Source organism: Emiliania huxleyi (genome assembly GCF_000372725.1).
Source record: "Emiliania huxleyi CCMP1516 unplaced genomic scaffold EMIHUscaffold_450, whole genome shotgun sequence".
Classification (NCBI taxonomy): Eukaryota; Haptophyta; order Isochrysidales; family Noelaerhabdaceae; genus Emiliania; species Emiliania huxleyi.
In genome coordinates this window covers 37988-64677 of record NW_005198610.1, presented here as the reverse complement: position 1 = coordinate 64677, position 26690 = coordinate 37988, and the positions used below count along the sequence as shown (strand labels likewise).

At 64.2% G+C, this 26690-nt stretch overlaps 8 protein-coding genes across 8 annotated transcripts in view; 4 read left to right on the top strand and 4 right to left on the bottom strand.

Moving 5' to 3' along the window:
* On the top strand, positions 1–573 carry EMIHUDRAFT_459187 (hypothetical protein; the record flags this gene model as incomplete). Its single annotated transcript, XM_005768600.1, has 2 exons — positions 1–430; positions 496–573. Coding segments are annotated over 2 exons (507 nt in total), but the record flags the coding sequence as incomplete, so codon positions are not given.
* Positions 574–1602: 1029 nt separating this feature from the next.
* EMIHUDRAFT_119073 (hypothetical protein) lies at positions 1603–4429 on the bottom strand (the record flags this gene model as incomplete). The annotated part of the gene is made up of 3 exons (XM_005768599.1): positions 1603–2412; positions 3665–3829; positions 4346–4429. 3 exons carry the CDS (start codon positions 4427–4429, stop codon positions 1603–1605), a joined length of 1059 nt encoding a protein of 352 aa, XP_005768656.1.
* A 1385-nt stretch (positions 4430–5814) lies between these two features.
* Positions 5815–7708, bottom strand: EMIHUDRAFT_425024 (hypothetical protein). Its single transcript, XM_005768598.1, has 3 exons — positions 7111–7708; positions 6690–7030; positions 5815–6583 (listed from the first exon to the last, which is right to left on the bottom strand). The coding sequence occupies exons 1-3, from the start codon at positions 7680–7682 to the stop codon at positions 6159–6161; spliced, it is 1338 nt and encodes a 445-aa protein (XP_005768655.1). The 5' UTR covers positions 7683–7708; the 3' UTR covers positions 5815–6158.
* A 3490-nt stretch (positions 7709–11198) lies between these two features.
* EMIHUDRAFT_245191 (hypothetical protein) lies at positions 11199–13354 on the top strand (the record flags this gene model as incomplete). Its single annotated transcript, XM_005768597.1, has 3 exons — positions 11199–11211; positions 11962–12535; positions 13132–13354. The coding sequence occupies 3 exons, from the start codon at positions 11199–11201 to the stop codon at positions 13352–13354; spliced, it is 810 nt and encodes a 269-aa protein (XP_005768654.1).
* Positions 13355–15070: 1716 nt separating this feature from the next.
* On the top strand, positions 15071–17143 carry EMIHUDRAFT_76074 (hypothetical protein; the record flags this gene model as incomplete). Its single annotated transcript, XM_005768596.1, has 4 exons — positions 15071–15710; positions 15744–16309; positions 16546–16746; positions 16805–17143. The coding sequence occupies 4 exons, from the start codon at positions 15071–15073 to the stop codon at positions 17141–17143; spliced, it is 1746 nt and encodes a 581-aa protein (XP_005768653.1).
* An 80-nt stretch (positions 17144–17223) lies between these two features.
* EMIHUDRAFT_459183 (hypothetical protein) lies at positions 17224–17846 on the bottom strand (the record flags this gene model as incomplete). The annotated part of the gene is made up of 1 exon (XM_005768595.1): positions 17224–17846. A coding segment is annotated over one exon (521 nt), but the record flags the coding sequence as incomplete, so codon positions are not given.
* A 4833-nt stretch (positions 17847–22679) lies between these two features.
* Positions 22680–24136, bottom strand: EMIHUDRAFT_245184 (endonuclease III; the record flags this gene model as incomplete). The annotated part of the gene is made up of 2 exons (XM_005768594.1): positions 22680–22756; positions 23164–24136. 2 exons carry the CDS (start codon positions 24134–24136, stop codon positions 22680–22682), a joined length of 1050 nt encoding a protein of 349 aa, XP_005768651.1.
* Positions 24137–25596: 1460 nt separating this feature from the next.
* The window catches only part of EMIHUDRAFT_445439 (hypothetical protein), a 4389-nt gene continuing 3295 nt past the window's right edge, over positions 25597–26690 (top strand). Inside the window, exons 1-2 of the mRNA XM_005768593.1 lie at positions 25597–25942; positions 26116–26519. Of these exons, the coding sequence (XP_005768650.1) occupies positions 25616–25942; positions 26116–26519 (731 nt within the window). The 5' untranslated portion in view covers positions 25597–25615. The remainder of the gene's footprint in view (positions 25943–26115; positions 26520–26690) is intronic.

The following is a 26690-nucleotide window of genomic DNA, read 5'->3' as shown; positions in this document are numbered from 1 at the left end:
CTGGGTATCTGGCCGCGACCCGCACGGCCGCACGTACTACTACCACGCTGCGACAAACACGAGCCGGTGGGAGCCTCCGCCGGCATCGCTTGTGGCCCCGCCGGCGCTTGTGGCCCCGACGCCGCCAGCCCCGGCCCCGCCAGCGGTTGCCACACCCGCTGCCATGCCCTCCACCCCTGCCTCTACGCCCGCCCCTGCCTCTGTTGCGCCGGCGCGCTCCGCACCAGCCCAACCGGCGGCACGGCCAGTGGCGGCACAGCCAGCGGCGGCTCAGCCAGCGGCGGCTCAGCCAGCGGCGGCGCAGCCAGCGGCGCAGCCAGCGGCGCAGCCAGCGGCGCAGCCAGCGGCGCAGCCGGCGGCGCAGCCAGCGGCCCCTCCTCGGCCTGCACCGAGTGGCGGCGCGGCGCTGCCTCCGGGGTGGCAGTCTGGGGTTCGCTCCTAGTGTGTGCGGCCGATGCGCCGAGGCATAGACTGAGGTCCTTGGCCCCGCCACAGGTCGACCCGAAGAGCGGCGTCACCTACTACTGCAACCCGACGCTGAACGTGACGCAGTGGGAGTATCCGACTGCCTGAGGGCCTTTCTCGTGGCAACTGAATCGCGGTTTAGGACGGCTACGATGAGGCCATCGGATGAAGTCGTGCGAGGAGGAGAGAGGGGGAGAGGCTGGTGCGGGTCGAGCTGGGTCGGATCGGTGTCTATGCATGTAACGTGGCGGGAAAGTGGACGGCGTGCAGGTGGGGGAAGGGTCTGGGTGTGAGATATGGGAGATGATAATGGGCGCGACGTGGCGGTGCCCCGGTGTGGGTTTGGCCGAGACCGGGTGCGTGTACCTGTAAGCGTGGCTTAGTCTTACTTCTAGCGATGCACGTCTGCACGTTGCGCGACAGCGAGCGCTGCAAGGCCGCTGCCCGTGCCGGTGCGCGTGCGTGTGTGTGGTGGGGACCCCGCATGCCGCAAAATTCGCTCAATTCCCTTCGCTTTCCCCGCCCCTCGGGTGGAGCTCGGAGCGAGGGCCGGGGACAGAGAGGCGCGCGAGGGGCCGCCCGCTCTTTCCCTCGCGCATAAGCGGCCACTCTTCGGATCGCACAGCCACAGGTCGAGCGACCCGGGGGATGCCCCGCGCGCCTGAAAGTGAAACCCAGGCGCGCGCGAGAAGGACGAATCTGCGAGGCGCGGCCGGGCCGGCCGCCCATAAGCCATATGCGGCCCGATGGGGAGAGGAGTGGGGCGGACTACGGGGATCGGCTTCTCACACAGCCCTTCCTTCCTCGCAGCGAGCCCCTCTCGATGGTTTTCCAGGAAAATAGCTCCACCATCCACTTGAGTCGGTGGCAGCGCCTGATGAGGATGTGACGAAATTGCACGACGCGCTAAGTTAGAATCGGCTAACCTCGGAACGTGACAGCAGTATGGCTGTGAACGTTCCTGCACAACCATCTTACCTAGGGATGGCTGAGCTAGCTACAGTGCAGCCATAGCCTCCAGCCCGATGGCTGCGATACACAGAGGGCAGCCATCCTGACTAGGGATGGCTGGAAGCTCGCTGCTGCAGCCATACCGCCCGCCCCGGGGCGGGCCCTCATGGCTGACTTGTTGTTCCATCAGTAGAGGCTGGCGTTCTCTGTGGTCTCCAGGCGGAGGCTGTCGGTATTCCACGGGGACTGCGTGTCCTTGGTGTCTTTCTCGACACCTTTCGCGACTCGAACGAGCAAGTCGCGCACGTCAAGCTTCGGCTCCTCGATGTGCTTGAGAAGGTGCGACGTCCACACGCCGTTTCGGCCGGTGCCGTCGTCGGCCGTCTTATCGGGCGCGCACGCGAACCCGATGATGGACCCTTTCGGCGCTTTCATCTCCATGAGGCCCACATGAGCACCGCTCCGAGTGGCAGAGCGGCTCATCTCGCGGATATCACGGCAGCAATCGAGCAGCAGCACGCTAAGAAACGGCTTTTTCTGCTGCATGCCGTCAAGAACTGCGTCGACACGTTGAGCCATGTGCTCGAGGTTCCGATCCTCCTTTGGGACTGACGACGGAAGGAGCCAGTTACGGCCCGACCACTCGCAGCCATGGCCAGCGAAGAAGAAGAGAGCGGTGTCGCCTTGCTCAAGCGAGTCGTGGAAGCTGTGGACGCCGTCCTTGAGCTTGTCGATGGTGACCCTGTGGGTGAGCGAGGTAACCGTGAAGCCCATGCGTTTGAGCGCTGCTGCCATGTCGACCGCATCATTGACCGGGTTTTTCAACCTGTTCTTCCCGGGGTACGCGACGCCGACGACGAGCGCCTTCTTGGTCGGCGACGGCGCGGGAGCCGCCTTCTGCGCAGCAGGCTGCGGGGCCTTGGCCTTGCCCGCTTGCTTCGCCACCTTGGCGGGCTTCGGCGCTGCCTCCAGATTGTCGGCGGGGCGCTTCTTCGCCTTCGGCGGAGCAGACGACGACCCCGCGTGTGACGCGGCAGCGGGCGAGGGCGAGGTAGTTTTGGCGGCAGCTTGCACAGCAGGCTGCGGCGCCTCCTTGGCATTCGGTTTCGGCTTTTTGTCGCCGCCGAGAAGCTTCGCGCAGCCTTCGTGGCCCCGTTCGTTCGCCACGTCTAACGGCGTCTGACCCTTTGCCGTCAACACGTCTTTTTGGGCCCCGTAATTGAGCAGATGACGGACGCACGAAGCATTCCCTGTCCAGCACGCCATGTGGAGCGGCGTCCACCCCTCGTCTTCCGTCGTGGAGATCTCATCGTTTTTCGCCGCCATGTTGACAACTTTATCGGCCCCGCGTTCCAACAGTTGTTTGACCACGTCGGCAGCGTTTTGATTGTGCGAGTTCTGGCAACACCAAAAGAGAGCAGTCAGATTGTTCCCCGGCTCAATGTAGCTCGGGTCTGCCCCTTTGTCCAGCATCATACCGGCTACCTCGAATTCTTCCATCTGGCATGCCATGTTCAAGGGAGTCACCTTCTCAATTCCGCAGGGTGCTGTGTAGTCCACACGACCGTCATTGAGGAGAGCCTTGGCGGTCGGCGTCTTGCATCCCTGAACGGCGAGAAAGACTGGTCCTGCAAGGTTCTCATTCCTGGGATTGATCCTCTCGCCGCTCGGCCACTCCTTAAGAATGCGCTTGACTTGTGCCGCGTTCCCGCTCTGCGCTGCGTAGCACAAGCGTTCGTCCCGCGACATGCGCAATCGTCGGCGCGGCCTCGGCCCTTTAATTTTTTGTCAACGATTGGGGTAGGGGCCCCAACTCGTGAGAGGCTACTACTTTATCGCAGGTACTCACAGTAGTAATCCTGAAACCCTTCGTGTGGCTCCAAGTGCCTCCTCATCGCAAACCCTGTCAGCAGTCCCTCTCTCTCTCTCTCTCTCTCTCTCTCTCTCTCTCTCTCTCTCTCTCTCTCTCTCTCTCTCTCTCTCTCTCTCTCTCTCTCTCTCTCTCTCTCTCTCTCTCTCGTATAAGAGCCATAAATACCGGATTACGAGGTCGAATTCTTTCCCCCGACCCCTGTTCTAACAGTTCCAGGGGGCGCGGGCGGGGATCCGCGGTCATTACGGCCGCAGGCCACGTGTTTCGCAATACCGGGGTGTCCGCGCAATACCGGGGTTCTACCTCCAGGACCGAGCGAGCGCGCCATCGCGCGGGACCTCGCGGGCTGCGTTCCTTGCCGCGCGTAGTCAGCACTTGGCGACAAGCGAGCTTCGCGGTAAAAGCGCCGACCCCGCACGACCTGTGGCCGCCTGTCGCGCTGAATCCGATGGTCAATCGCGTCAAGAAGAAGTCGAAACGCTTCGCTCCGAAGCACTTGAAGCCTAAGCTGGTGTGCGCAAACGGAAGGTGGAGCTGCACCTGGTCAGCAGTTTTTCACGGGCCCTCAGGTGAAGACGGAGCTCGCGGTACCGGGTTGTTCGCGAAGCTGCCAATGAAGAAGGGAACGCGCATCGATTACTTCGGCGTGAGGCTCACTCGAGAGATGTGGAAAAAGCGCAACGACCAAAGTTACTGCGTTGAGATCCATGGCTCTCCATACGAGCTCATTGACGCCCATCCATCCTCGAGCGTAAGCCGGAAATGCTGTGCGGCAACACATCTCGCTTGTGTGTCGCACCAGCTCTCATGTCGGCCTCAGTGCCGCACTGCTCACTCCGTGCACTCACCGGTCGGTACCATGTCAGGAGACGGAACACGGAGGAGCTGTATAGGTCACTAGAGACCCACACCATCGCTACATCACCACAACCACCAAGTCGGATACAAGTCGATGACAATGTGCGCGGCAGGACAAACCAAACATGAGACACGGTTACACAAGGACGGTCAGGCTACGGTCAGGAAGTAGGTTTGAGTTCACACTCTCCAACACACCTCGAGGACCTCGAGAACTGCCGACACCTCGGGCCCCAGGCCGCGCCAGAGATCTGCTGCGACCACACACCCCAGCAGCGACATGTCCCGCGCTCGCCACTCGTCCCGCGACATCGAGTTCGACCTTCCCGGAGCGCTCGACGACATGGCGGGCCTCGCCTCGAAGGCTGCGATCGGACATGGTACACGAGACGTCGAGGTTTTCGGCAATGGCCGTCAGGGACGTCCCGCCGAGCGCCAGTCCTGCGACGTGCAGCCGCCGCCTGCGGCCAGCAAGAAGGACACCGTGGTTATTATATCGACCAACAACCCAGGCAGGCTCATGCTGTTTGCCGCCCTCAACCCAAAGCTCGGCGAGGTTTGCATCACCGCCACCCACGTCTCACCACGGCACACCAAGCCCGGGCCTCGCCCATCTGCTCCACGCCGCCGGGCACCCCTCGTGGCAAGGTGATCGACTGGAAGACGCCCGCCGATTACGGCGGCTTTGGCGGCGACGAGTTTGCAAAGGCGACGGAGCAGCGCGACAGCTAGCCGGTTGCACGGCTCATGCTGATGCTCACCGCCCGCCGCAGGTCTCGCCACAAAAGCTGTGTCCCGTGGCCCTCACCGCCGGAGGGTCGCGCGGCGATTCACGAGCGGGGACCGCCGCCGCCACCATCTTCTCACACCGTCGCGCTCTGCGTGCAGGCTGCGCCTGTTCGAGTCGGACGTCATCCTGTCGTACGTCGCCGACAAGTACGCTCCGCTGCTCGAGAACGACTGCCGCGGCCCGACGGTCGAGGCTCGCGCGCTGAGCGCCCTCCTCGTCCGCGTGCACGATATGTACATCTCTGGCACAAACTGCTCCCAGCCGCAGTTCTTCTCGAACCAGGCACCACGCCGCAACTCTCCCACCCGCAGAGCGCCGCCGCCCCGCGCCTCCGCCGCACCCGTCTGCGCGCGAGGCAGTGCCGGGGTGAGGCAGCGCCTCTCTCCGCCGCAGGCCGTCTTCTACAAGGCTGCGATGCCGGGCCCGGAGCGGGCCGCTCGCCTCAAGGACCTCCTCAAGCAGCTCGATCTTGTCGAGTCGCTGCTGCGGCCCGCGGGGCCCTACTGTGTCGGCGACGCGATCTCCTTCGCCGACGTCGTCCTCTACCCGACCGTCGCCATGATGCAGGACCAGGCCGCCGCTTCGCTCGTGGGGTCCGTCACCGAGGGCCGTCCAAAGCTGGCGGCGTGGCTGGCGCACTGCAACGCCGACCCGCGCTTCCGTGGCGTCGCCGATAAGATCAAGGCCTTCGTCGACACCTTCCTGGGCAAGGCCGTCGCCGGCATCACCGCCAAAGGGTGCGGATAAGCCTATGTACAGGTCAAGCCGCGCCGCAAGTCGGGGCGCGACCCATTGCATGACAGGAGCGACGCAGGGACGTCGCACTCTGTCCCACTATTTATTTTGCTGTTGCTTTTGAGTGGGGAAGTTGCTAGTTGGCTAGTTCCACTGAATTCACACTCTGACACGCTAAAAATCTTGAAAACGTCCAACGGAGCTCCGTGTTGCTCTCCCAGCGCCCTCCCCCGCGCTCCCTGCGGCCATGGCCGATGATGCTCTAGTATGAGAGGTCTCGATGCGGATGCGCGCGTCCCGCGTCGTACTGACCGAGCGTGAGCCCCGCTCTGGCGCGGGCGCGACACCAGCGAGCTCGACGTGTACGAGAGCGGCCGCGTGGCCCTCTGGCACCACGCCGGCTGCTCCCAATCCGGCACCTGGCAGGCTGCCTGCTTCTTTGCGTGGCTCGTCCGAGCGGAAGGCTGCGCTGCACGCTCCACCGGCTCACGACACGGGCGCGGCCGCCGCCGGCGCCGCGGCCGCCGCCGGCGCCGCCTCCGCCGCCGGCGGGAGCACGCCGCGGAAGATCTTGCCCAGCTTGAGCAAGCCCTTGGCGCGCTCGCGGCGGACGTCTTTTGAGACGGACGTGTCGGCGCAGCATTTGGCGACGGCGGACGCGACCGTCGACTCGATGTCAATGGCCATCAAGTTGTAGAGCGAGTTCTGCATCTGCGCGGCGAACTGCGCCTGCTGCGCCGCCTTCTGCTCGTCGTCGAGCTTGTCGAACTCGGCGGCGTCCTTTGCCATCTGCTGCGACGCGCGCAGCGCCTTGGAGGCGGAGGCGAACTGGTGGCTCAACGCCGCGTGGCCAAACCAGTCGTGCCCCTTCACGCCGAGGGCGCGGTCCGCCGAGAGTTCGTACTCGATGCCTGCGGTGGAGTGCGCGCGCGCTGTGAGGGATGGCGACATGCGTGTGGGTACGGTGCGTGCGCGCGCTGTGAGGGTCGTGTAGGTACAGGAGTTGCGCTCGCGCACCGATGCTGGCGAGCATCTGCGGACCCATGTGCAGCTCGTGGAGCTCGGCGACCTCCACCAGCGCCTCGCACACAAACTTCTCCTTGTCCCCACTCACCCACTCATCCAGGCGCGTGGCCAGCAGCTTCGCGAGGCGGTTTTCCCGCGCGTCCTGCGCAGCCTTGAGCTTCTCGGCCGTGGCCTCCTTCGTGAGCCCTTCGTCCTGCAGTCGCTGCTGCGTGACCACCGCCAGATCGCCCACGAGGTGCCCAAACTTCCGCTCCCCAAACATCATCGCGAACACGACCACCGGGTCCGCCAGCGGCGCGTCGTTGAGCCCCGCCAGCCCGAGCTCGTCGTATCTGCGAGCGACGAGGAGACGGAATCATGAGACGGGGCATGGGTGCGAGTGGGGGGCGCTCCGCGTGTGCGCGCGGCGTACTTTTTGCGCTTCGGCACGTCCGACAGCACCTGGTACGCGTCGCCGATGGCGTGGAACTTCTCCTTGTCGCCTCCCTTGTCGGGGTGCTCCTTCATCGCCAGCTTGTAGTACGCCTTCTTGATCTTGGCGGCGCTGGCGTCGGGCTCGACGCCGAGGGCCTCGTACAGGCCGCGCTCCTTGGGCGTCGCCGTCGGCGTGTACTCAGGCGACTCCGCCTCGTCCTCCACGAGCTTGCGGCTCTTCCGGTACTCCTCCTGCGCCTCCACCTCGACGGCCGCCAGGTCGATGGTCGTCTTACCGTGCAGGTCGTCATCGGTGATGATGGCGGCGACTGTGCCGGGCGTCTTCGCCGCGCCCACCAGGAGCTGGTACGTGCCAACGCCCACGCCACCCGACACGGAGATGCCCAAAATCCCCACGCCCGCGACGAGGCCGCCAACGCCGCCCAGCACGGGGTTTTTGCTTTTGACGCCCGCTATGGGCGCCGCGACTAGCCCCGCCACGCCCACGCCCACGCCGGCGACTACGGCTCCTCCCGCGTTGCGCGCGCCCGATACGATGGACTGCGGCATGATGACTGCGGAGTGCGAGGCGCCGTCGCCCTCTCAAATCAATAAAAGAAAAGGCAGCCCAACTCCCCACCCCTCGTTTGGCGTGTCCGTTTTATTTATGGGTAAAAAGGAACAGGTCCCCGCCCGTGCGATCTTTGTCCCGGGTTCTTTGTGGGTGTGGTCGGCGACTAGCCGGGGTGGGGTCGTCCTCACGATGTCACGATGGGGGACTAGCACTACTCGAGTAGCCGTCTTCCACATGGTCCCTCGGGTCCCTCTGCTGCTCCTAATCTCTTCGTACATCCTCCTGCTGATCTCCGCAAAGTCCTGCTTCTTCCCTCGTCTCGCCCTGTGCGCGTCTGCCCCAACTCTCCCCCGTCATCTGCCCTGCGTCGTCTGGCGACTGGTCCTCCATAGTCGGTTGAGGTCGCCGCCCTCCTCGTGCCTCTTCCCAACGTTCCCTCCGGCGGCCGATGCCGTCTCCTCCGACTACCCCGTCCCCGGGTCTACCCTGCTCTCGTCTGCGCTAGTCTCTGCTTCGTCATGATCACTGGCGTCTCTCCTCTTCTTTCTCCCCTTCTTGTATGCTTTGCACATATCGCGTCGATTCTCTTTCACTTGAGCACCACCCTGAAGCCCGGCAGCAGCTGAACCGCTCAGCAAAATGGCTTCGGGTCGCCCTCGATGACGACGCAGCTGCGGTGCGTCTGGCCGTCGAGTGCATCCGCGAGGGCCGGCGCAGCACAGTAGCCCCACGGAGCTCCCTGACACGTCTCGTCCTCCACGAAGCACCAGTCGCCGTCCGGATCGTTGTCTGGATTTGCACAGGTAGCGGTGATATCTTGGCCACCACGTTGAAACACCATCGGCGCGCAACGGCATTGCTTCTCGGTGTCCTGCTCAGACTCGGCGTGCGGAGGCTGGCCCACGTTGGTGTAGAAGACGAGAAGGGCAAAGCCGAGCAGGGCTGGAGAAATCAGCGCAGGCCAGCGACAGCTGGGCCGCGGTGCCACCCCCGCGACCGTGCCCCCCATTGTTGTTTGTGCGGGGACGGACGTGTGTCCAATTTTCTTTTTTCATCTCTCTCTCTCTCTCTCTCTCTCTCTCTCTCTCTCTCTCTCTCTCTCTCTCGCGCGCGCGCGCGCATCTCGATGTTATCGGGGCTGTCGGCCTCCCTGCTCTCAGCTCTCACCTTGTTTGGTCCATGTCCAGCCATTCGTTTTCTTGCGGCCATTAATGATTAAATGCGCGCGCTCGCCAAAAAAGGCTCTTTTCGAATAACCTACCGATACGCGCCACCGGCGCCTGCCGCGATCAGTCCCCCGCCTCCTCTTGCTGCTGCCCTACGAACTGCCCTCCCCGCATGAGGGGACCCCTAGGCTTAAAAGGGTGTGGGCCCTGGGGCGCCTGCGGCTTAAACGGCTTAAAACTTGCCATGGCAAGTTTTAAGAGCTGCTGGGCCGCCGAATCCTTAAACGGTCTTAAACGCTTAAACGGTGCGGGAGAGCTCCCGAGGTCGATGGTCCGGGAGGCTCCCGGTAGACGCCGGAGGCCGGGAAGCTGGCTACAGTCAGCTATAGCACGCGTCCCCTATGCGAGTACCTCGAGGTATGGCTTCTGCCAGTGCACCAGACTTACAGAGATGTGTCTTCAGAGGCGGGTTTGTGCCTAATAACGGCAGTATTGGAGAAAACCCGGCGCGGAACCCCCAGCGACGCATGCCGGCACGGCCGATTTTCTCAAACGGTCTCTTAACTCTTAAAAGGTCTTAAAAAATCCGGCCCTCAGAACCCCAGGGGTCCCCTAAGCTCCCCGCCCCTGCCCTCCTCGCCCTCCTCTTCCTCCTCGCCCGGGTCTTGCCAACGGATCCCGAGTCCTTCCCCAGACATGGAGTAGGCCTCAAGGCGCGGGTACCCACCGTACGTCAAGCGAGGGATCTCGAAGGCGTGGCTTGCAGCGAGGGCTTGCAGTTTGCTACAGAGGCCTCTCTTTGTCACGATGCCGTTGTGTACGACATCCAGCTTGCCGAGGCGCAGCCCTAGTTTGTTTGTTGTCCTGCGAATGCAGCTGCCAGCGCCTCGAGAGTCTGCTTGCCGGCGCCGTTGTAATCGAGATTCAGTTCGAGCGGAGCATCGCTCGCGCTGGTTGCGCGAGAGAGACTGCCCACCAGCTCGGCGCACACGCGATCCGAGAGCGCGTTGTGCTGCACGTCCAGACGGACGAGTCCCGTCACGCGCCCGGATGTAAAGAGGCGGCAGAGCGCCTTCACGCGTCGGCGGTCGAGGCCAGAATTGGACAGGTAAAGCTCACGCAGGCCAAGCTGTGTGGGCCAGTGCTTGAAAGCATAGCAGAGCGCGACCACGCCATCGCACGCACGCACGTTACTCAGCGACACAGAGCGTAGGCTGGGCGCTGCTCCACGGCGAAGCGCCTCAGCAAGCACCACCAAGTCAGCCCACCCGAGGCCGCAGTCATCCAGGTGAAGGCTCGAGGCATTGGCGCTGGGAGTGGATGTTAGCACGCAAGCGAGGATGCGAACCAGTCGCGCATCAAGGCCACCGAGGCCGGGCACAACGGCCGTACCGGGCAGTACACGTCGGTGGGCGCCGAACGGTCGGTCGGCGCCCAAGGCCGCACACGCACGGAGCTCTTGCTCCGACTGCAAGTGCAGGGCAAGGCAGAGCACTCCGACGGCCTCGGTTTTGAGTGCTGCCACCAGGACAGCGATATCCCCCTTGAGGCGCCTGCACGATCCCGAGAACCGCACCACGTTTCGGATCAAGCTCATGTCGTCGGCTGGCATAATCTCGTACCATTTCTCTTGTGGCTGCTGGACAGGCGGCGCTGTGCCGGCTGGATGCCCCGTTCGCTGTGCCTCCCACTCGAGCTCGCGCTGAGCTCGCTCTTGCGCATATCGTAAACTTTGCTGCGCACGCCTAGTACGCTGACGATTGCGCGCGCGAATGTGCGTATCGCAAATTTCCAGAATCAAGTCGCGGTTCAGCGCGGCGAGCATCGTCGGTTGTGTGCGGTGCGCTGGGCGCCCGTCTATAGCTCAGACCGGACTCCGCTTGGTCCCTTCTGATGGCCTTCATGGGCAGCCCGCCCTGGTTGGCCTCAAAGGGGCCCGGGGAACCTGTTCGCCGTAGCCTCGAGCTGGATCCACCTCTGCACCGCTCCCGTCGCCGCCTCGGCCACGATTTGCAAGTTCCTCGTGACCCCGTGTCGCCCTCTCAGGTGCGCGGAAGCCACAAAATTGCGCTACTGGTTGGTTGGGTAGTAGGCTAAAAGTTCTGAGGGGTCTAAGTGTGACGCGTCACGCTGGAGAGGGTGCTTACGCGGTCTAAGATTGGCGGGAGCCTCTTACGCGGGCTAAGTCGGCCGTGATCATTAGCGTTGGCTCAAAATTTTCTTCTTGACTTCGCCTGCGGCGGTGCGCCGGCGGCGCCGGCAGCCGTTGTCGTCGATACAAGTGGCGTGCGTCGCAACTTGCGCACGGGGCTGAGTTAGAGAGGAGGGCGTGCGCGGCAAGTGGCGATGGCGCTTGTAGGTTTTTGACCCATGTGCCATGAGATCGTGCAAATTTTATCCAGGTTTACACTTTTAGCAGACCGCGGGCCGGGGGGCTGGACGCCTGGGCTGCAAGAGACCCGGAACTGGCCGCCTCTATAGCCTCCTCGTGTCGTCTCAGTTCGTGAGCTCCGATCACCAGTCTAACTTTGAGCCCGTCTCCTTCCCGGGGCTAAGTTCAGCGCTTGCCTGCGAGCACGCAGCCACGCCCGCCGTCGCGTACGCCCACACCGTGTTGGCCAGGTCCTGAGAATTGAAGCCAGCCAGCCTGCCGCGCACCGCCGCCTCCGCCACTGCTGTGTACAGCGCGTCTGCTGCCACGCCCGCCGTCGCGTACGCCCACACCGTGTTGGACAGCTCCTGAGGGTTGAAGCCAGCCAGCCCGCCGCGCACCGCCGCCTCCGCCACCGCCGCGTACAGCGCGTCTGCTGCCACGCCCGCCGTCGCATACGCCCACACCGTGTTGGCCAAGTTCTGAGGCTTGAAGCCAGCCAGCCCGCCGCGCACCGCCGCCTCCGCCACTGCCGCATACAGCGCGCCTGCTGCCACGCCAGCCGTCGCGTACGCCCACACCGTGTTGGCCAGGTTCTGAGGGTTGAAGCCAGCCAGCCCGCCGCGCACCGCCGCCTCCGCCACCGCCTCGTACAGCGAGCGCACCACCCTCACTTGCAGGTCGCACCTCGCCACTCCGTGAGCGATATTAGCCAGGTTGCGTGCTTCGCATGATGAGACGAGGTCGAGCGTGCGCTGCACCAGCCGCTCAAGCTGCTCCTCGTGCCGCCGCTCGATGCGCTGTTTGCCCAGCTTGTTCCACAGGTTCGCAGCGTGGATGTGGTTCAGGCTCGTGCTGTGGCGAGCAAAGAGCGAGAGCAGCTCGTCGGTGCCGCTGGCATGGGAGATCTTGCTGTTGAGCTGTTTAGCATTGAGCTGACCACTGGCAGCAGAGCTCTGCCCGACCCCCGCCAACGCCTGACCACCGGCAGCACAGCCGCTAGCAGAGGGGCGCTCATTGCGCATTCGTGCATCGCGGCTCTGCCGCTCGTCGCGTCTTCGTTCATTGAGGATCGGCGGTGCCATCCAGCGATCGCTGGGCTGAGGCTGGCAGTCGCGCCTGAAATCGTGGGACCGGTCATCGCGCCGATCGTACCAGTCACGCTCGCGCTCGCCTCTGCAGCAACTGTCGTCATAGCCGTGATGCAGCCATGGTTCGCCTCGCCAACGCTCATCGCGCCATGGCTCGTCGTGACCTCGCTGAGGGGGCCATCGTGGTTCATCGCGCCTTCGAAGCTCATCGCGCCATTGCGGTCGCCCCGCCATCGTTTGAGAGCTATTGCACCAGGTAGCCTTCGATGTTTATGAAACAAACGCAAGGCGGACAACAACATTCGCTGTCCCTTTTGTCAGTAGCAGGAGAACTAGGAGAGCGCAACCAGTAGGAGGCCCGCGCCTGCCCCCGTGCCGCCGGGTGCAACTTTGTCCTATACGAGAGGGGAATGAATCCCTGGGACCCTGTCGTGTGTGGGTGAACCCTGCCCAGCCCCCCCTCCGTGTCGCGATGCGCTCCCCGCTCCCGTTCCCCTGTGTCCCTGATCGTCCTTACAAGCGATCCTGCTCGTGCAGGTGGGGACCCTGTCCTTCTCCCACCCCTTGTTTGGTGTGTCCGTTTCATTTATTTATTTATTACGTGACACATCGCTCTCCCGACGAAAATTTCTACTTGGTCTGATGATGCAAACTTCAGGACCTATGGCTTCTTGGTCTTGGAGTACGTGGATTCTTTCCTGTCATTGATTTGCACAAAGAGTGGCTCCAAGCCAGCCCTCCTGCCAATGCCCGCCCGTGCCCCAACTGCGCGATCCCCCGAGTTGTTCAATGCGTCTGACTGCGGTGTTGGGCCCAGGCACACGAGCGCGTGTGCAGATTTCTTTTGTGCTGAAGGTGGAGTCAAATTCACCGGAGGCCGTGTCGACGATTTCGTCAAGCTTTCCAAGGCCGCCAACAAGTTGATTCACGGCCGCACGTGTGCGCAGCCAAGCGCCGATGTCTTTGCGCCAAACCGCACGGGTTGTGTTGCGTTTAAACCGCCTGTCTTAAATGCAGGAACGTTCTTGTGTTCAGCATAGCCCTGTGGAGTTACTGCGATGGGGAAGATGAAACCCGAAATGATAAGACGATAGCAAACGACCCTGGTGCCAAAGCAAGCGAACGACAATCGGTGCGAGTCTGGCATGGTACACGCAGGGAATGTAAGTCGATACGAGAGCACGGGGCGGTCGGCGCTGATATATTCGAAAAGCATGCATATCGACATCTGGCAGACAGATCGATCTGGACCCTCCTCCGCTCTGTCTGGCAGAGAGAGAAAAGCACCCCGCGGCCATATAGATTGTCACAACCCGCCTCCTCGCGTCTTCGGCGCTCGGCTGTCGGCACCCTCAGAAACTGGGGGGGCGCTTGCACCTGCTCTGTTTGCGATGTTGCTCGTCGGCTCAGCCACCGTGGCCCTCCGCCGCCCCGACGTGGGTCCAATCCGCAGCCCATCGCTGCGCTCGAGCGCGTTCTCGCTGCGCATGACCGCTCCTCCTGCCGAGGGACCGGCGGCGGCGGCCATTCGCCGCTATTTTGCCGCCTGGAACGAGCGTGACATGACGGCGGCCGTCGCTCAGTTCGCCGACGAGTGCGAGTACGACGACACGCAGTACGCAGACGCCTTCAGCGGCAAGGAGGCACTCGAGGCGCACCTCAACCGCGTCGCCGACGCGCTGCCGCCAACCTTTCAGTTCTGCATAGACGAGGTTGCCGACGCAGGCGCCACCTGCGGCGTGCAGTGGCACGTCGAGAACGACGGCCAGCCGCTGCCCTTCACTCGCGGCTGCTCCATGTACAAGACCGACACTGCCGGCCTACTCGTCTCCGGCTTCGACGTGCCGGAGCCAGCGCCGCTCAAGCCCGGCTCGGCGGGTCTCGCGCTGCTCAGCCTCGCCTCCAAGGTCATCAAGGAGCCGGTGCGGGGCGTGCCGCTCGTCGCGTGGGGCCTCTACTGCAGCATCGTCTTCTTCTCGAATGGCATCCTCCCCGGCCCGGACGCCACCCAGCTCGACGCCGCCACCTGGGTCGAGGTGCGCGACCTGTCGCTCAACTTTTGGCTCCTCTCGCCGCTGCTCGGCCTCCCCTTCGCGCCGACCGTGCACCCCGGCCTCGAGGCCATCTTCAACCTCCTGCTCGCCTGGGCGGCGGCCTTTGGCGGCTTCCTGGTCGACGGCCGCAAGGGCCGCCCCTCGGGCTCGATGCTCCCGACCGTGCTCTGGATGCAGCTGCTGACCAACGCGTTCTTCCTGCCGTACCTCGCCACCCGCTCGCCCGAGGGCGGCGAGGTCGTCTACGCGGACGAGTTCGACGAGCCGGCGGCGGCGGTGGGCGAGTCGCGGCTCCTCGGTCCGCTCCTCGCCTCGGTGGGCACCCTCGCCCTCGGCTGGGGCGTGGCGGGAAGGCCAGAGTTCGGAGACCTCCCCGCGCGGCTCGCCTCGCTCGGCGAGCTCCTCTCGCAGGACCGGCTCGGCTCGAGCTTCGTGGTCGATCTCGGCCTCTTCGCCTGCTTCCAGGGCTGGCTCGTGGACGACGACCTCCGCCGCCGCGGCGTCGAGCCAGAGCAGGCCGGCGCGCTGCGCACCGCCGCAAGGTGTGTGCCCTTCTACGGCCTCTGCGCCTACCTCGCCCTCCGCCCTGCGCTCCCCACGCGCCCGCCCGCGCCGCCGTCGCCAGCGGGAGGCGCGGCGGCGGCGGCGGCGCGCGCGAGCGTCCAGATGGCCGCCCGCCCGCCGCCACGCGGCTCGCCGAGGATGTCGCTCGCCGGCAGCGAGGCGGCGGCGGCGGCGGCGGAGGCGGCGGCGGCGGAGGTGGCGGAGGCGGCGGAGGAGGCGGAGGAGGCGGCGGCGGCGGAGGAGGCGGCGGAGGCGGCGGAGGAGTACGACGTGGTTGTGGTTGGGAGCGGGCTGGGCGGGCTGAGCGCGGGCGCGCTGAGCGCAAGGTACGGCCACAAGGTGCTGGTCTGCGAGGCGCACTGCATCGCGGGCGGCTGCGCGCACGCCTTCGAGCGCGGCGGGTACACCTTCGACAGCGGGCCGTCGCTGTGGAGCGGGTGCGCTGCGCCGTCGACCAACCCGCTGCGGCAGGTGCTCGACGCGGTCGGCGAGTCGCCGGAGTGGGTGCAGTACGGCGGCTGGAACATGTATACACCCGAGGCGCCGGCCGGCTTCTACGCCGCCGCGGGCGACATGGGCGAGTGGCGGCGGACGATGGCGCGGCTGGGCGACGGCGAGAGGACGGTCGGTCAGTGGGACCGGCTGCTCGAGTTCATCGAGCCGCTGCAGCGCGCCGTGCTCGCCGTGCCGCCGATCGCGCTGCGGGCGGACGTGGGCGCGGTGCTGACTGCGGGACCCTACATGGGCGCGATGGCTGACCCGCGCATCGGCTTGATTGGTTAACGAATGAACGAATTCGGTAATGAATTAGGCGCGATGGCTGACCCGCGCATCGGCTTGCGCGCGTACCTGCTCTCTGGCCCGTGGTCGGCGGTGCTCGAGGCTGCGGGCGTGACGGACCCGTGGCTGCGCAACTGGTTCGACTTCCTCGCCTTTGCCTTCTCGGGGCTGCCGTCGGACGGCACCGTCGCCGCGGCCATGGTCTACATGCTCGCCGAGCTGCACGCCGACGGCGCGAGGATGGACTACCCCCTCGGCGGATCGGGCGCGGTCGTGGAGGCGCTCGTGCGCGGCCTGCGCAAGCACGGGGGCGAGCTGCGGCTGCGCAGCGCCGTCGAGCAGATCCTCGTGGACGAGGCGGACGGCCGCTGCACGGGCGTGCGGCTCGTCGGCGGCCGCGTCGTGCACGCGCGGCGCGCAGTCATCTCGAACGCCCCCGTCTGGCAGACAGCGGCGCTCCTGCCTCCGGCAGCGCGCGCTGCGGTGCGCGCCACCGGCAGCGCCCCGCTCGACGCGAGCACGCCTCCGACGCCGTCCTTTGTGCACCTGCACCTCGGCATCCGCTCCGATGGGCTGAGCGAGCAGGCGCTGTCCTCAGTCCACCACATCGCGGCTCTTCCTAGACCTCTCCTGGGACCTTTCCTGGAACCTTCCTAGGCGCTGTCCTCAATCCACCACATCGTGGCTCTTCCTAGACCTCTCCTGGGACCTTTCCTGGAACCTTCCTAGGCGCTGTCCTCAATCCACCACATCGTGGCGCCCGGGCGGCAGAGCGGGCGGCGCAGGGCAAGGGGAGCGGCCCTCCTCACGAGTGCGCGCGCGTGCGGGAGTAGGTGCCAGAGTGGGAGAAGCTGACGCAGCCGCAGTCGGCCGCCTTCGTCTCGGTGCCGTCGCTGCTCGACCCCTCCCTCGCGCCCGAGGGCCGCGCCGTCATCCACGCCTACTTGCCCGCCACCGAGCCGTACGAGGTCTGGGAGGGCCTCACGCGCGGATCGGCGGAGTACGAGCGGCTCAAGGCACGAATTAGTCAACTAGTTAATTCACTAGGCGCATAATTAATTCACTAATTAGTACGGGCGGCTCAAGGCGGAGCGGGCGGCGCCGCTGTACGCCGCCATCGAGCGCTTCATCCCCGACGTGCGGGCGCGGGTCGATGTGGAGCTGGTCGGCTCGCCGCTCACGCACGAGCGCTTCCTGCGCCGCCACCGCGGCACCTACGGCCCCGAGCTCTCCGCAGCGGACTCCGCCTTCCCCGGCGCGCGCACGGCCGTGGACGGACTCCTGACGTGCGGCGACTCGTGCTGGCCGGGCATCGGCGTCCCGGCCGTCGCGGGGTCGGGCATCGCCGCCGCCCACGCCGTGACCGGCGCGGGCGCGCAGCGCGAGCTCCTGCGCGAGATGCGCGAGCGGGGCACGCTGATGCCGGCGTGAGCGCGCGGCGCGTCGGCACGAGGCGCATTATACGAGACACTTCTGACCACGTTCGCGATCCGTCTGAGATGTGTTAGCTGTGCAAACTACTGATTTTCTCATACTCAACGTACACAGTCACAGAGGATGAGGAGCCAGCTCGAGAGAGGTCCGCACACTGTGTCGCCAGCGCTCCACTTGACTCACCAGAGCGTTGTGCACACGTGCGAGAGTATGACCGGGCTTAAAGCGCAAGCAGCCCGGTCACGATAAACGGAACCATGAGCAGGGCGGCCTTGTGCGCCGGCGTGGTCTCCAGCTTGAGCTCGGCATACACCGGGCCGACGACAGCGCAGATGGCCATGTACGCGACCAGCGCGGGCACAGCTGCCGCAACGTCCATCTTGTAGTTGAGCAGATACACCGTGTACAGGATGCACAGCCCAATGTTGCGTGCGAAGAAGGAGTGGTACTTGTCGGGCGTGACGACAAAGTTCTGGGTGATGGTCATCTCTGGGGCGAGCAGGAAGCCGACGCCGTACAAGCCGAAGAAGGCCGAAGCCGCCTTGAGCCACACGCCTTGGTCGACCATGCCGCCGCCGCGCAGCTGGAGGGCGGTCGACATCGAGGACGGCTTGACGGCGGGCTGGGGCACAACGGGGCCGCCGGCCACCTTGAGGGCCGACGCCGTGGCGAGGAAGGTGACGAGCAGCAGCTTGGTCATGAGCAATCGCTCGGTGATTTGTCGGTTTGGTGGGCACACCCGCGCTGAGCGAGTACAAATCCGCATAGACTGGTTCCACATTGATTTAGCCCTCCGGCCACGTCATGGGGCCATTCGAAGTGCCGCGGCCGGCTAGCTCGTGACGGACCGAGTCCGAGGGTTGCAGCCGTGAGGCTCGGGCCCTGGGTGCAGTCTGAGGACCCACGCCTGTCGCTCGGGCGCGGAGGCGAGCCACGAGCGCATTCGGTACCCAGGTCACCCATCTTTCCACGCCCTCATTCGAGCGCCATCGCGGACACAACACTGCCTCACGCCCTTACTCTATTGCGGCTAGGCTACTCAAGCAAGACCTGGTGGCATCCCGTTTGGCCAGCTCAACAACAACTTCGCGCAGGTATCGCGCCAGGCCCTACCACCGCTCGCCGCCTCGCCGGCACGCTCGCGCTCCGCTCTCCGGAGAGACACACAGCCGCGCGAACTCACGCACGCAGACCAACGCCCGCGCCCGCCGCTCACGCGACCGCAACGCCGCGCCGCGACGTGCGCACCGCACGCAGCGACGCTTACCCGTCGGCCGTCTCGCTGGCTCACGCATTCACCTTGTGACGGTGCCCTGGCAAAATCGTCCCGATTTCGATGCGCGATTTAGCTAAGTCCCAGAGCCGTTTACGCATGAGCGGGCCCCCTCACCAGCCTAGGGCTCGCGCTTCTGGCCCGAGGTGTCGCCGCTGCCTCCCGCGCCCTCCGGCGCCTGCTGCTACTGCCGGTCGGCCGGTCGGGTCCGCGCGACGGCTCCATCCTCGAGACGTAGCGGTCGCTGAGCGCTTTCTCGACCGCTACGTCTTCCAGTGCACCCACCCACCGCGACCCTCGAACCTGCGCTGCGCGGCGCAGTTGCTGCCGAGGGAGACGCCCCCGCCCGCGCAGGGGCGGCATCACCAGACGCTACCGCATGGCCGAGCAGCGAGCAGTGTGTGCCGCAGTGCCCGTCCGGGCCCTCTTGCAGCTGCCTCTATTCGGCGTAAACCGCGGATATAAGGGTCTATACGGAGGTGGGTGGCCTCTTAGAGGTATGGGAGCCGCTGGCACCGCGCTGGGCGCCGCGGATGCACGTACGAACGAACATTATGAAATCGGGACGATTTTGACCCAAAAATCACAAGGTGGGCCATTGTGCCGCAAGCGTTTGGCTCTCCTTAGGCTCTCCTATTTCGAGGGCGGTGCCGATCGGTGTACGCGGCAGTGCCGTAGCAGGCGCGATGTGTCCAGCATTCAACTTGCCACGTTGGCACGCTGGGAGAGTATCGCTTCCTCGCAGAGAGGTGTCAGCACCCGCGGGACACAACGTCAGCGTGCTGGGGCGACATAGAATGGAGAAGGTAGTTGTACTTAAGTACGAACTGACAAAGAGCCGAGACTCGACTCCGCACGGCGTGCCTCTGCGTGTCTGCGTGCGTGTTTCACCCTGCGTGTATCAGTAAAAAGATTCTGCGTGATTATGGCTGGGCTAGCCGTTTCAGACAGCCTCCGAGGTCTTGAAGCGACGCACAGCGTGTGGCTTGCGGCGTGGTACGCCATGGTCGACGCCGACACCACGCCGTATTCCATGCAGCTCGCCGCCTCCTCGCCGCCCAGCATGCGCCCGTCGCCGAGCGCCATGGCGCATGGGAGCCAAACGCCTGCGGCACAGTGTGAGCAATGCGATATGCGTGAGCCGGCGTGCCACGGCCGACGGGTAAGCGTCGCTGCGTGCGGTGCGCACGTCGCGGCGCGGCGTTGCGGTCGCGTGAGCGGCGGCGGCGGAGTGGCTGTGCGCGCCGGTCGGAGTATTCGCGCGCATTGGATCTGTGGAGAGCGCGAGCGTGCCGGCAAGGCGGCGAGCGGTGGTAGGGCCTGGCGCGATACCTGCGCGAAGTTGTTGTTGAGCTGGCCAAACGGGATGCCACCAGGTCTTGCTTGAGCGAGGGCGCCTGGGTCTAAATTTAGTGCGTGTGAATGAACTTTAGTGATAGTTTAGTGCGCTATTTAGTGCGTGTTCGAGTGCGTATATAGTGCGACTTTAACGCAAATTTAGTGCAAATTTAGTGCAAATTTAGCACATATTTAGCACATATTTAGTGTGTTTTATCTCCAATTTAGCGCCACATTTAGTTCACTTTAGGTGCGGGCAGCTGCAGTACATTTAGTGTGGGTCCTGCATCTTTAGTGCGGGCACGCACCTTTAGCACGGCTTCCCGGCCACACCACAGCTAGCCAGGGCCGCGTGCTTTGCTCCTTGGCTGCCAAGAATGCACCACAGGAGATGCCTGGCCCCTGCCCTCATGACCCAAAGGCAGGCTCCCAGTGAGGCTAGATATGCCGCCCTCCAGAGCAAGATCTCCCGACTGAGCACAGCACTTGGAGCACTTGGAGTGCAGTCGGCAACCTCACATCCAGGGCCGGTGAGCTGAGAAGCGCATCCAGCGGGCCGGATGATCGGTATCGGGTTACGGGCTAGAGAGCCCTAGCCCCACAGGCACAGCACCGATTCCCGAGAGGAGGACCAGCACAGTTGAATGCGCCACCGCAAGCACCACCTCCGACCGCACAACCCATGCTGTGCCCGTGACCACCAGCTGTAATAGAGTAGAGGTGAGGGTCGGTGTTGGAATTTCAAAACCAATGTTGAACCAAAGGATGAAGGATCCAGACCACGATGACAGAAACGGCCAAATGGCCATGATCCATGTAGTCACCGCAAGCAGCTTTACATACGCGTGTACTCGTAGCATGTTGGATCCAGCCCCAGGCATGCACCTCCTCCTAAGTGCAATGGCAAATACACCGGGTTTTCTTCGTTCGGTTGGGGACGGGACGGGGAACTTTTGCGAGTGGGCAGGGGACTGCAGGGGGACAGGGGGAGGGAGGCCCAGCGAGGGGCTGCGGCTGGATCCTACTGCGCGGCTGGACTAAAGACGCACTAAACCTCGCTAAATCTGGATGTAAAGTCGCACTAAATTTGCGCTAAATTTGCGCTAAATTTGCACTAAAGTTGCGCTAAATTCGCGCTAAATTTGCGCTAAAGTGCGCTAAAGATGCAGTAGATAAACACTTCACACCGCACTAAATTTAGACCCAGGCGCCCTCCCTTGAGTAGCCTAGCCGCAATAGAGTAAGGGCGTGAGGCAGTGTTGTGTCCGCGATGGCGCTCGAATGAGGGCGTGGAAAGATGGGTGACCTGGGTACCGAATGCGCTCGTGGCTCGCCTCCGCGCCCGAGCGACAGGCGTGGGTCCTCAGACTGCACCCAGGGCCCGAGCCTCACGGCTGCAACCCTCGGACTCGGTCCGTCACGAGCTAGCCGGCCGCGGCACTTCGAATGGCCCCATGACGTGGCGGGAGGGCTAAATCTTTTGTGGAACCAGTCTATGCTGCTCGGGCCGCGCGTCTTCCTCGCCCGGCTCGGCGAGTTCCCCCACACCTCTGTGCAGAGCTTCGCAACCTTGCTTTCACGATTGCTTTCACGACCGTGAAATCACGTACGTATCGCAAGAACGTGGGCGGAAATGCCCCCAGCCCACATGCCCTTGCTCGGCATATTTGTCAAAGATGAGAGAGCGCGCAGGCTTGTGCGCTCGACGCCGAGCCGAGCAGCGGCCGCGGTCAAGAAGGCGTCAGACGCTTCTTCACCGATGCTGGAAGAAGTCGACCGAGAGAGATTTTAGAAAACCAACAAGAAATCACGACTCTCACAGTGATTTGGGCTCGGCAGCTTGTCAGCCCTCAGCCGAAGCTGGGGCCGGTCCCGTAGCCGAGAGAGCCCGCGCCGTGAGTTCGACGCGGTCGGGAGGCCTTGCGGAGAGGCCAGCGAGATGGCGATCGCTGTACTTCATGGTGTCATCAAGTGACTGGCTGACTCGCCAGAGGTCGATACTCTGGACGACCCATAGGATGCCACGAATGCCTGAAGGAGAGGGAGGCGAGGCCAGAGGCAGGCTCAGCTGCTCTCGGGTGATCCCGCTTTGGTGGCTGAAGGACCCGATGGTCCTGTCACATTCGCGTTCCGAGTCGTGGGGGTAGAAGAATTCGAGGTAGAATCGAGTCAGCACATCCTTGTAGTACAGCGGACCGCCAGGCTCGCCGGCAGCATCCGCAGGGAGGCAGCATATGAGGCACCAGTTTTCTGGAGAGCTCAACAGCTGCGGCCGCGATGGCGGAGTCGGCCGCGGTTCGAGCGAGCAGCTTTTGGCTGCGGGATCGAATCGCGGAAGGCTCATGCCGTGCCCTCGCGGAGCGACGCGGGTCGCGCGGCGCGCGCGTGTGCGAAATGCGACAAATAAAGACGAAAGACGACAGGCGCCTGAGCGCTGTACGCCTGAACTTTTGTCGCCGCAATCGCCACCCGCCGCCATCTTGACGAGCAGCGCGAGCGCGCTCGTCGGCGGCCAGCCGTCGCGGGCCGGGCCGAGCCCGGCCTCAACCGGCCGCGCCGCCGCAGCAGGCCCGGAGGCCCACATGGCGGCCCACCAGCTGATAAGGAGGTCTCTCTTCCGCCTGTCAGCCGTGGCACCATGGCGACCACTGACTGAGCACTGTTCACGCTGTCTGTTCACATAAACGCAAGAAAGACAACCCCGGGCCGAAATCGCACAACCCCGGGCCCGAAATCGCAGAGAGACAGTCACGCAACACGGGGTCCAGGGCTGTCTGTTCACAGAAAAACACAACCGGGACCCAAGACGCACAAGCACAGACAGTCGAGAAGGGAGAGAGTCTGTTCACGCAAACTTACCATTTTTTGGTCATCTGGGTTCTACCCCGCAGGTCCGCGTGCCTTTGTCCCACCCACACGCCTTTACTTGCCAATCGCGCTCTTGAGCGCCTTGACGAGCGCCTTGTCCCTTGACGAGAAGTTGTTCTCGACCCGTCGGTCTTGTCGCGAAGAAGTTGCTAGGAGCCAGTGATCTGGAAAATAAAATTAAAAAATCGCGAAGTTTAGTCCGCGCCGCGTTCTCGTGGCCTAGGCCCTAGCCCCCCCTTAGGAATGGAAAGGGGCCGCGCAGGAACACCCGATTGTGTTGGGGGTTGGGGCACACAGCGCACTGTGCTTTTCCAATCGCGAATCGGTGCCTCGCTCTGCAGGCACCGAAGAGGAAGACCGATGGTCCCCTGGGGAGGCTCACTTGAAGATCGGTGAACGGTGATAAAAAGTCGCGAACCAGTCGGGCAGTCGCGCCGCTTTGTGAACAACTTTCTCGCAACCCATTGAATACAGTAGCACGTATGAGTGCCCAAAAGTGCGACGCTCGGAGGTGGTGTCACCCCTTGCTACCGCTAACCTGACGCGTCCATCCGCGCCACGATGGACTTTGCGAGCTCTATGTTCGCCTCTGAGGCCACGCAAGACTCGGCCTCAGCGGCATCGCTGTCGGGCAGCCGCGTCGCGCGCGCCCCGCTGCTTGCGTGCTCCACCAGCGCCCCGCCCCAGCCGCCGCCTCCGCGCGCGAGCTGGCCGAAGCCGACCACGGCGAGGGTGAAGCCGACGCGCTCCTCGCGCGGGACCCACCTCTCGAGCTGCACGCGCACGCCCTCTGGCCCCGCACGCGCGGCGGCCCCGTCCACCCAGCCCAGCCGGGTCGCCACGCGAAACACGTGCGTGTCCACGACGATCCCCGCCTCCGCCTCCCCAAACGCCACGCTGCGCATGAGGTGTGCAATCTTGGGACCCACGCCGGGAAGCTGGACCAGCGCGTCGTACTCGCGCGGGACGCGCCCGCCGTGCCGCTGCGCGTGCTCGGCCGCCGCCCGGACGTACCTCGCCTTGGAGGCGCAAAAGTTGCAGCTGTGCACCAGCCGCAGCAGCTCCTCCTCGCCGAGAGCCGCAACGCCCGCGGCGCCCTCGCCGGTGCACAGCCTGAGCATGGCGCGCGTCGCCGCCAGCGCAACGCGGTCGCGGCACTGCACCGAAAGCAGACTGGCGACGAGCGCCCAGAACATGCCGTGCCGCGGGTCGCCGACGCCGGGCTCCTCGCCCGTGCCGAGCGAGAGAAGAAAGCGATGAAAGTCGTCGACGCTTGCGCGCTTGCCCTGGCGAAAGCTGGCGATTAGACGGTACTCCCGCAACTTCTCCGCCGCGGACAGCGGCGCGGGACTCGCAGATGGCGCCGGCTTGGCCGGACTCGCCTTTGCCGCAGCGCTGCTGCCGGACGGCGCCGACGCCTTGGGGCTCGACGTGACGCGCGGCCGCTTCGGAGCAGCAGGCTGGGTATTAGCGTCGAACGCGAAGGAAGCGAACGGGTTGTCGTCAATCATGTATATGGTGCGCAAGTGGGCACACTCACTCACCAGCAGGCGTTCTGCGGCCAGCTGATCGCCGCCTGTCGCGGAATAGAGCGCAATTTCTTCTTTCGCAGACGCTTTGAAATCTGTATTATACACACTGGCTCCGAACCCTGCACATCGACCCTTCCGCCCTCGAGGCTGGCCGCGCTTTAAGGTCATTCACGGGTGTCCGCGGCCCACTGTGCCCGCTGGTAGGACAGTGATCAGGTAGGTAGGTAGTAAGGTGAAGAACAGCCAGGCTCGGACTGTGATCGCCGCAAACCCCGTGCGCCGTGCCCGTGGTCCTCAGCTCGATATTTGACGGAATATTTTTTGTAGGCACCGGAACGCCAAAAAACTTCAGAAGGGAAAAGTAATCAACCCGCGGCAGCTATGAATTAAAATGGGCGGTTTTCGAGGGGAATCTGGAGAATCTGGGAAGAATCTGCTTGCTCACCACGCCCCCCCATCGAGAAACTTTTCACGCCAAGACAATAGACATACTAGTTTTTAAAGGTGCTCTACAAGTTAGGCACAAAAGATACGGATTGCGGGCCATTTAGGATTTCTAGACGATCACTGAGCTCTGAGATCGGCCAAAATCCCCAGAGCAGGCGCACATCGCTTCCAGGGAGGGGGGCGCGCTTCTCTGCACACCACATGCTAGGGGGGGAGGGGGGGGGGTCCGACCCCCGCCAGAGGCTTCACCACATGCTAGGGGGGGGGGGGGGGGGCTGGAGAAGCGATGTGCGCCTGCTCCCACTGAGGCGGGAGCAACCTTCTACCCTTAGTAAGAGATAACAAACCAGCAACTTTAGCCGCTGACGTCGTCGTCAAATGATTCGGCATATTTGTCAAAGATGAGAGCGCGCAGGCTTGTGCGCTCGACGCGAAGGCGTCCAGACGCTTCTTCACCGATGCTGTCAGCCGTGGCACCTTGGCGACCACTGTTCACGCTGTCTGTTCACATAAATAAACGCACAACCCCGGGCCCGAAATCGCAGACAGAGAGACAGTCACGCAACACGGGGTCCAGGGCTGTCTGTTCACAGAAAAACACAACCGGGACCCAAGACGCAACAAACAAGCACAGACAGTCGAGAAGGGAGAGAGTCTGTTCACGCAAACTTACCATTTTTGGTCATCTGGGTTCTATCTACCCCGCAGGTCCGCGTGCCTTTGTCCCACCCACACGCCTTTACTTGCCAATCGCAATCGCGCTCTTGAGCGCCTTGACGAGCGCTTCCTTGACGAGAAGTTGTTCTCGACCCGTCGGTCTTGTCGCGAAGAAGTTGCTAGGAGCCAGTCATCTGGCTACCCAACGCGGCCAAAGGATATCCACCTCGAGAATTTTACAACAAAACTCCCTCGCACAACACCTCGAGAACCTGATCGAGAGTCATCAGGAAGAAAAAGAAATCGCAAAGTTTAGTCCGCGTTCCTCTTGGTGGCTTAGCAGCCGCTCGCTCCATGCTCGCAGGCCGGAGCAGCCGCACGCTTCGGACCCTGCGTCGCTCGTCGTCGACGCTTCCGCCCTCGTGGCTGGCTTCCGCGCAGAAAGAGCTCAAGGGCAAGGACCCGGCCATCCTCACGCGCGACACCGCCGAGGGCATTCCGCTGCAGCCGCTCTACACCTCCGCCGACCTGCCGCCGGCGGAGAGCCTCGCGCAGCAGGCGGTGCCGGGCGAGTTCCCGTACACGCGTGGCCCGTACGCCACCATGTACACCCACCGCCCGTGGACGCTCCGCCAGTACGCCGGCTTCTCGACCGCCGCAGAGTCGAATGCCTTCTACAAGGCAGCCGCCGCCGCCGCCCGTGGCTCGCCGCCGACCCCTCCGCCGCTCTCGCCGCCGCCACGCCGGGCTGGCCGGCGCCTCCTCCTGCCTCGCCGCGACCCGCCCTTTGCCTCCCTCCGGCCAAACGCACTTGCCCACTCTCCACTCACCACGGAGCGCCGCGCTTGGCTCAGGCGAATCTCGCCGCCGGCCAAAAGGGGCTGTCGGTGGCGTTCGACCTGGCGACGCACCGCGGGTACGACTCGGACAACGAGCGGGTCCTCGGCGACGTCGGCATGGCGGGGGTCGCCATCGACTCCGTCCTCGACATGCACGAGCTGTTTGCAGACATCCCGCTCGACCAGGCGCAGGGAGGAGGGGAGGAGGAGGGAGGAGGAGAGGGAGGAGTAGGATGGAGGGAGGAGGAGGGGAGGAGAGGGAGGAGGCGAGGGAGGAGAGGGAGGAGGAGAGGGAGGACGGGAGGAGGAGGGAGGAGGAGAGGGAGGAGGCAGGAGGAGGGAGGAGGAGGGGAGGAGGGGAGCAGGGGAGGAGGCCTCCAGGGGAGGGAGGAGAGGGAGGAGGAGAGGCAGGAGGGGAGGAGAGGGAGGAGGAGAGGGCAGGAGGGGAGGAGAGGGAGGAGGAGAGCCAGGAGGGGAGGAGGAGGGACGAGGAGAGGGAGGAGGAGGCAGGAGGAGCGGAGGGGAGGGAGGTGAGTAGGGGAGGAGGAGAGGGAGGAGAGCAGGCAGGGGAGGAGGGGAGGGGAGGAGAG

Excerpts from the sequence above, each read along its gene's own strand:
- EMIHUDRAFT_425024 (XM_005768598.1), bottom strand. The coding sequence starts at position 7,682 with ATGCCGCAGTCCATCGTATCGGGCGCGCGCAACGCGGGAGGAGCCGTA. Across the intron at positions 7,031-7,110 it reads GACGTGCCGAAGCGCAAAAA|ATACGACGAGCTCGGGCTGG; the intron begins GTACGCCGCGCG and ends CGTCGCTCGCAG. Across the intron at positions 6,584-6,689 it reads GCAGATGCTCGCCAGCATCG|GCATCGAGTACGAACTCTCG; the intron begins GTGCGCGAGCGC and ends ACTCCACCGCAG.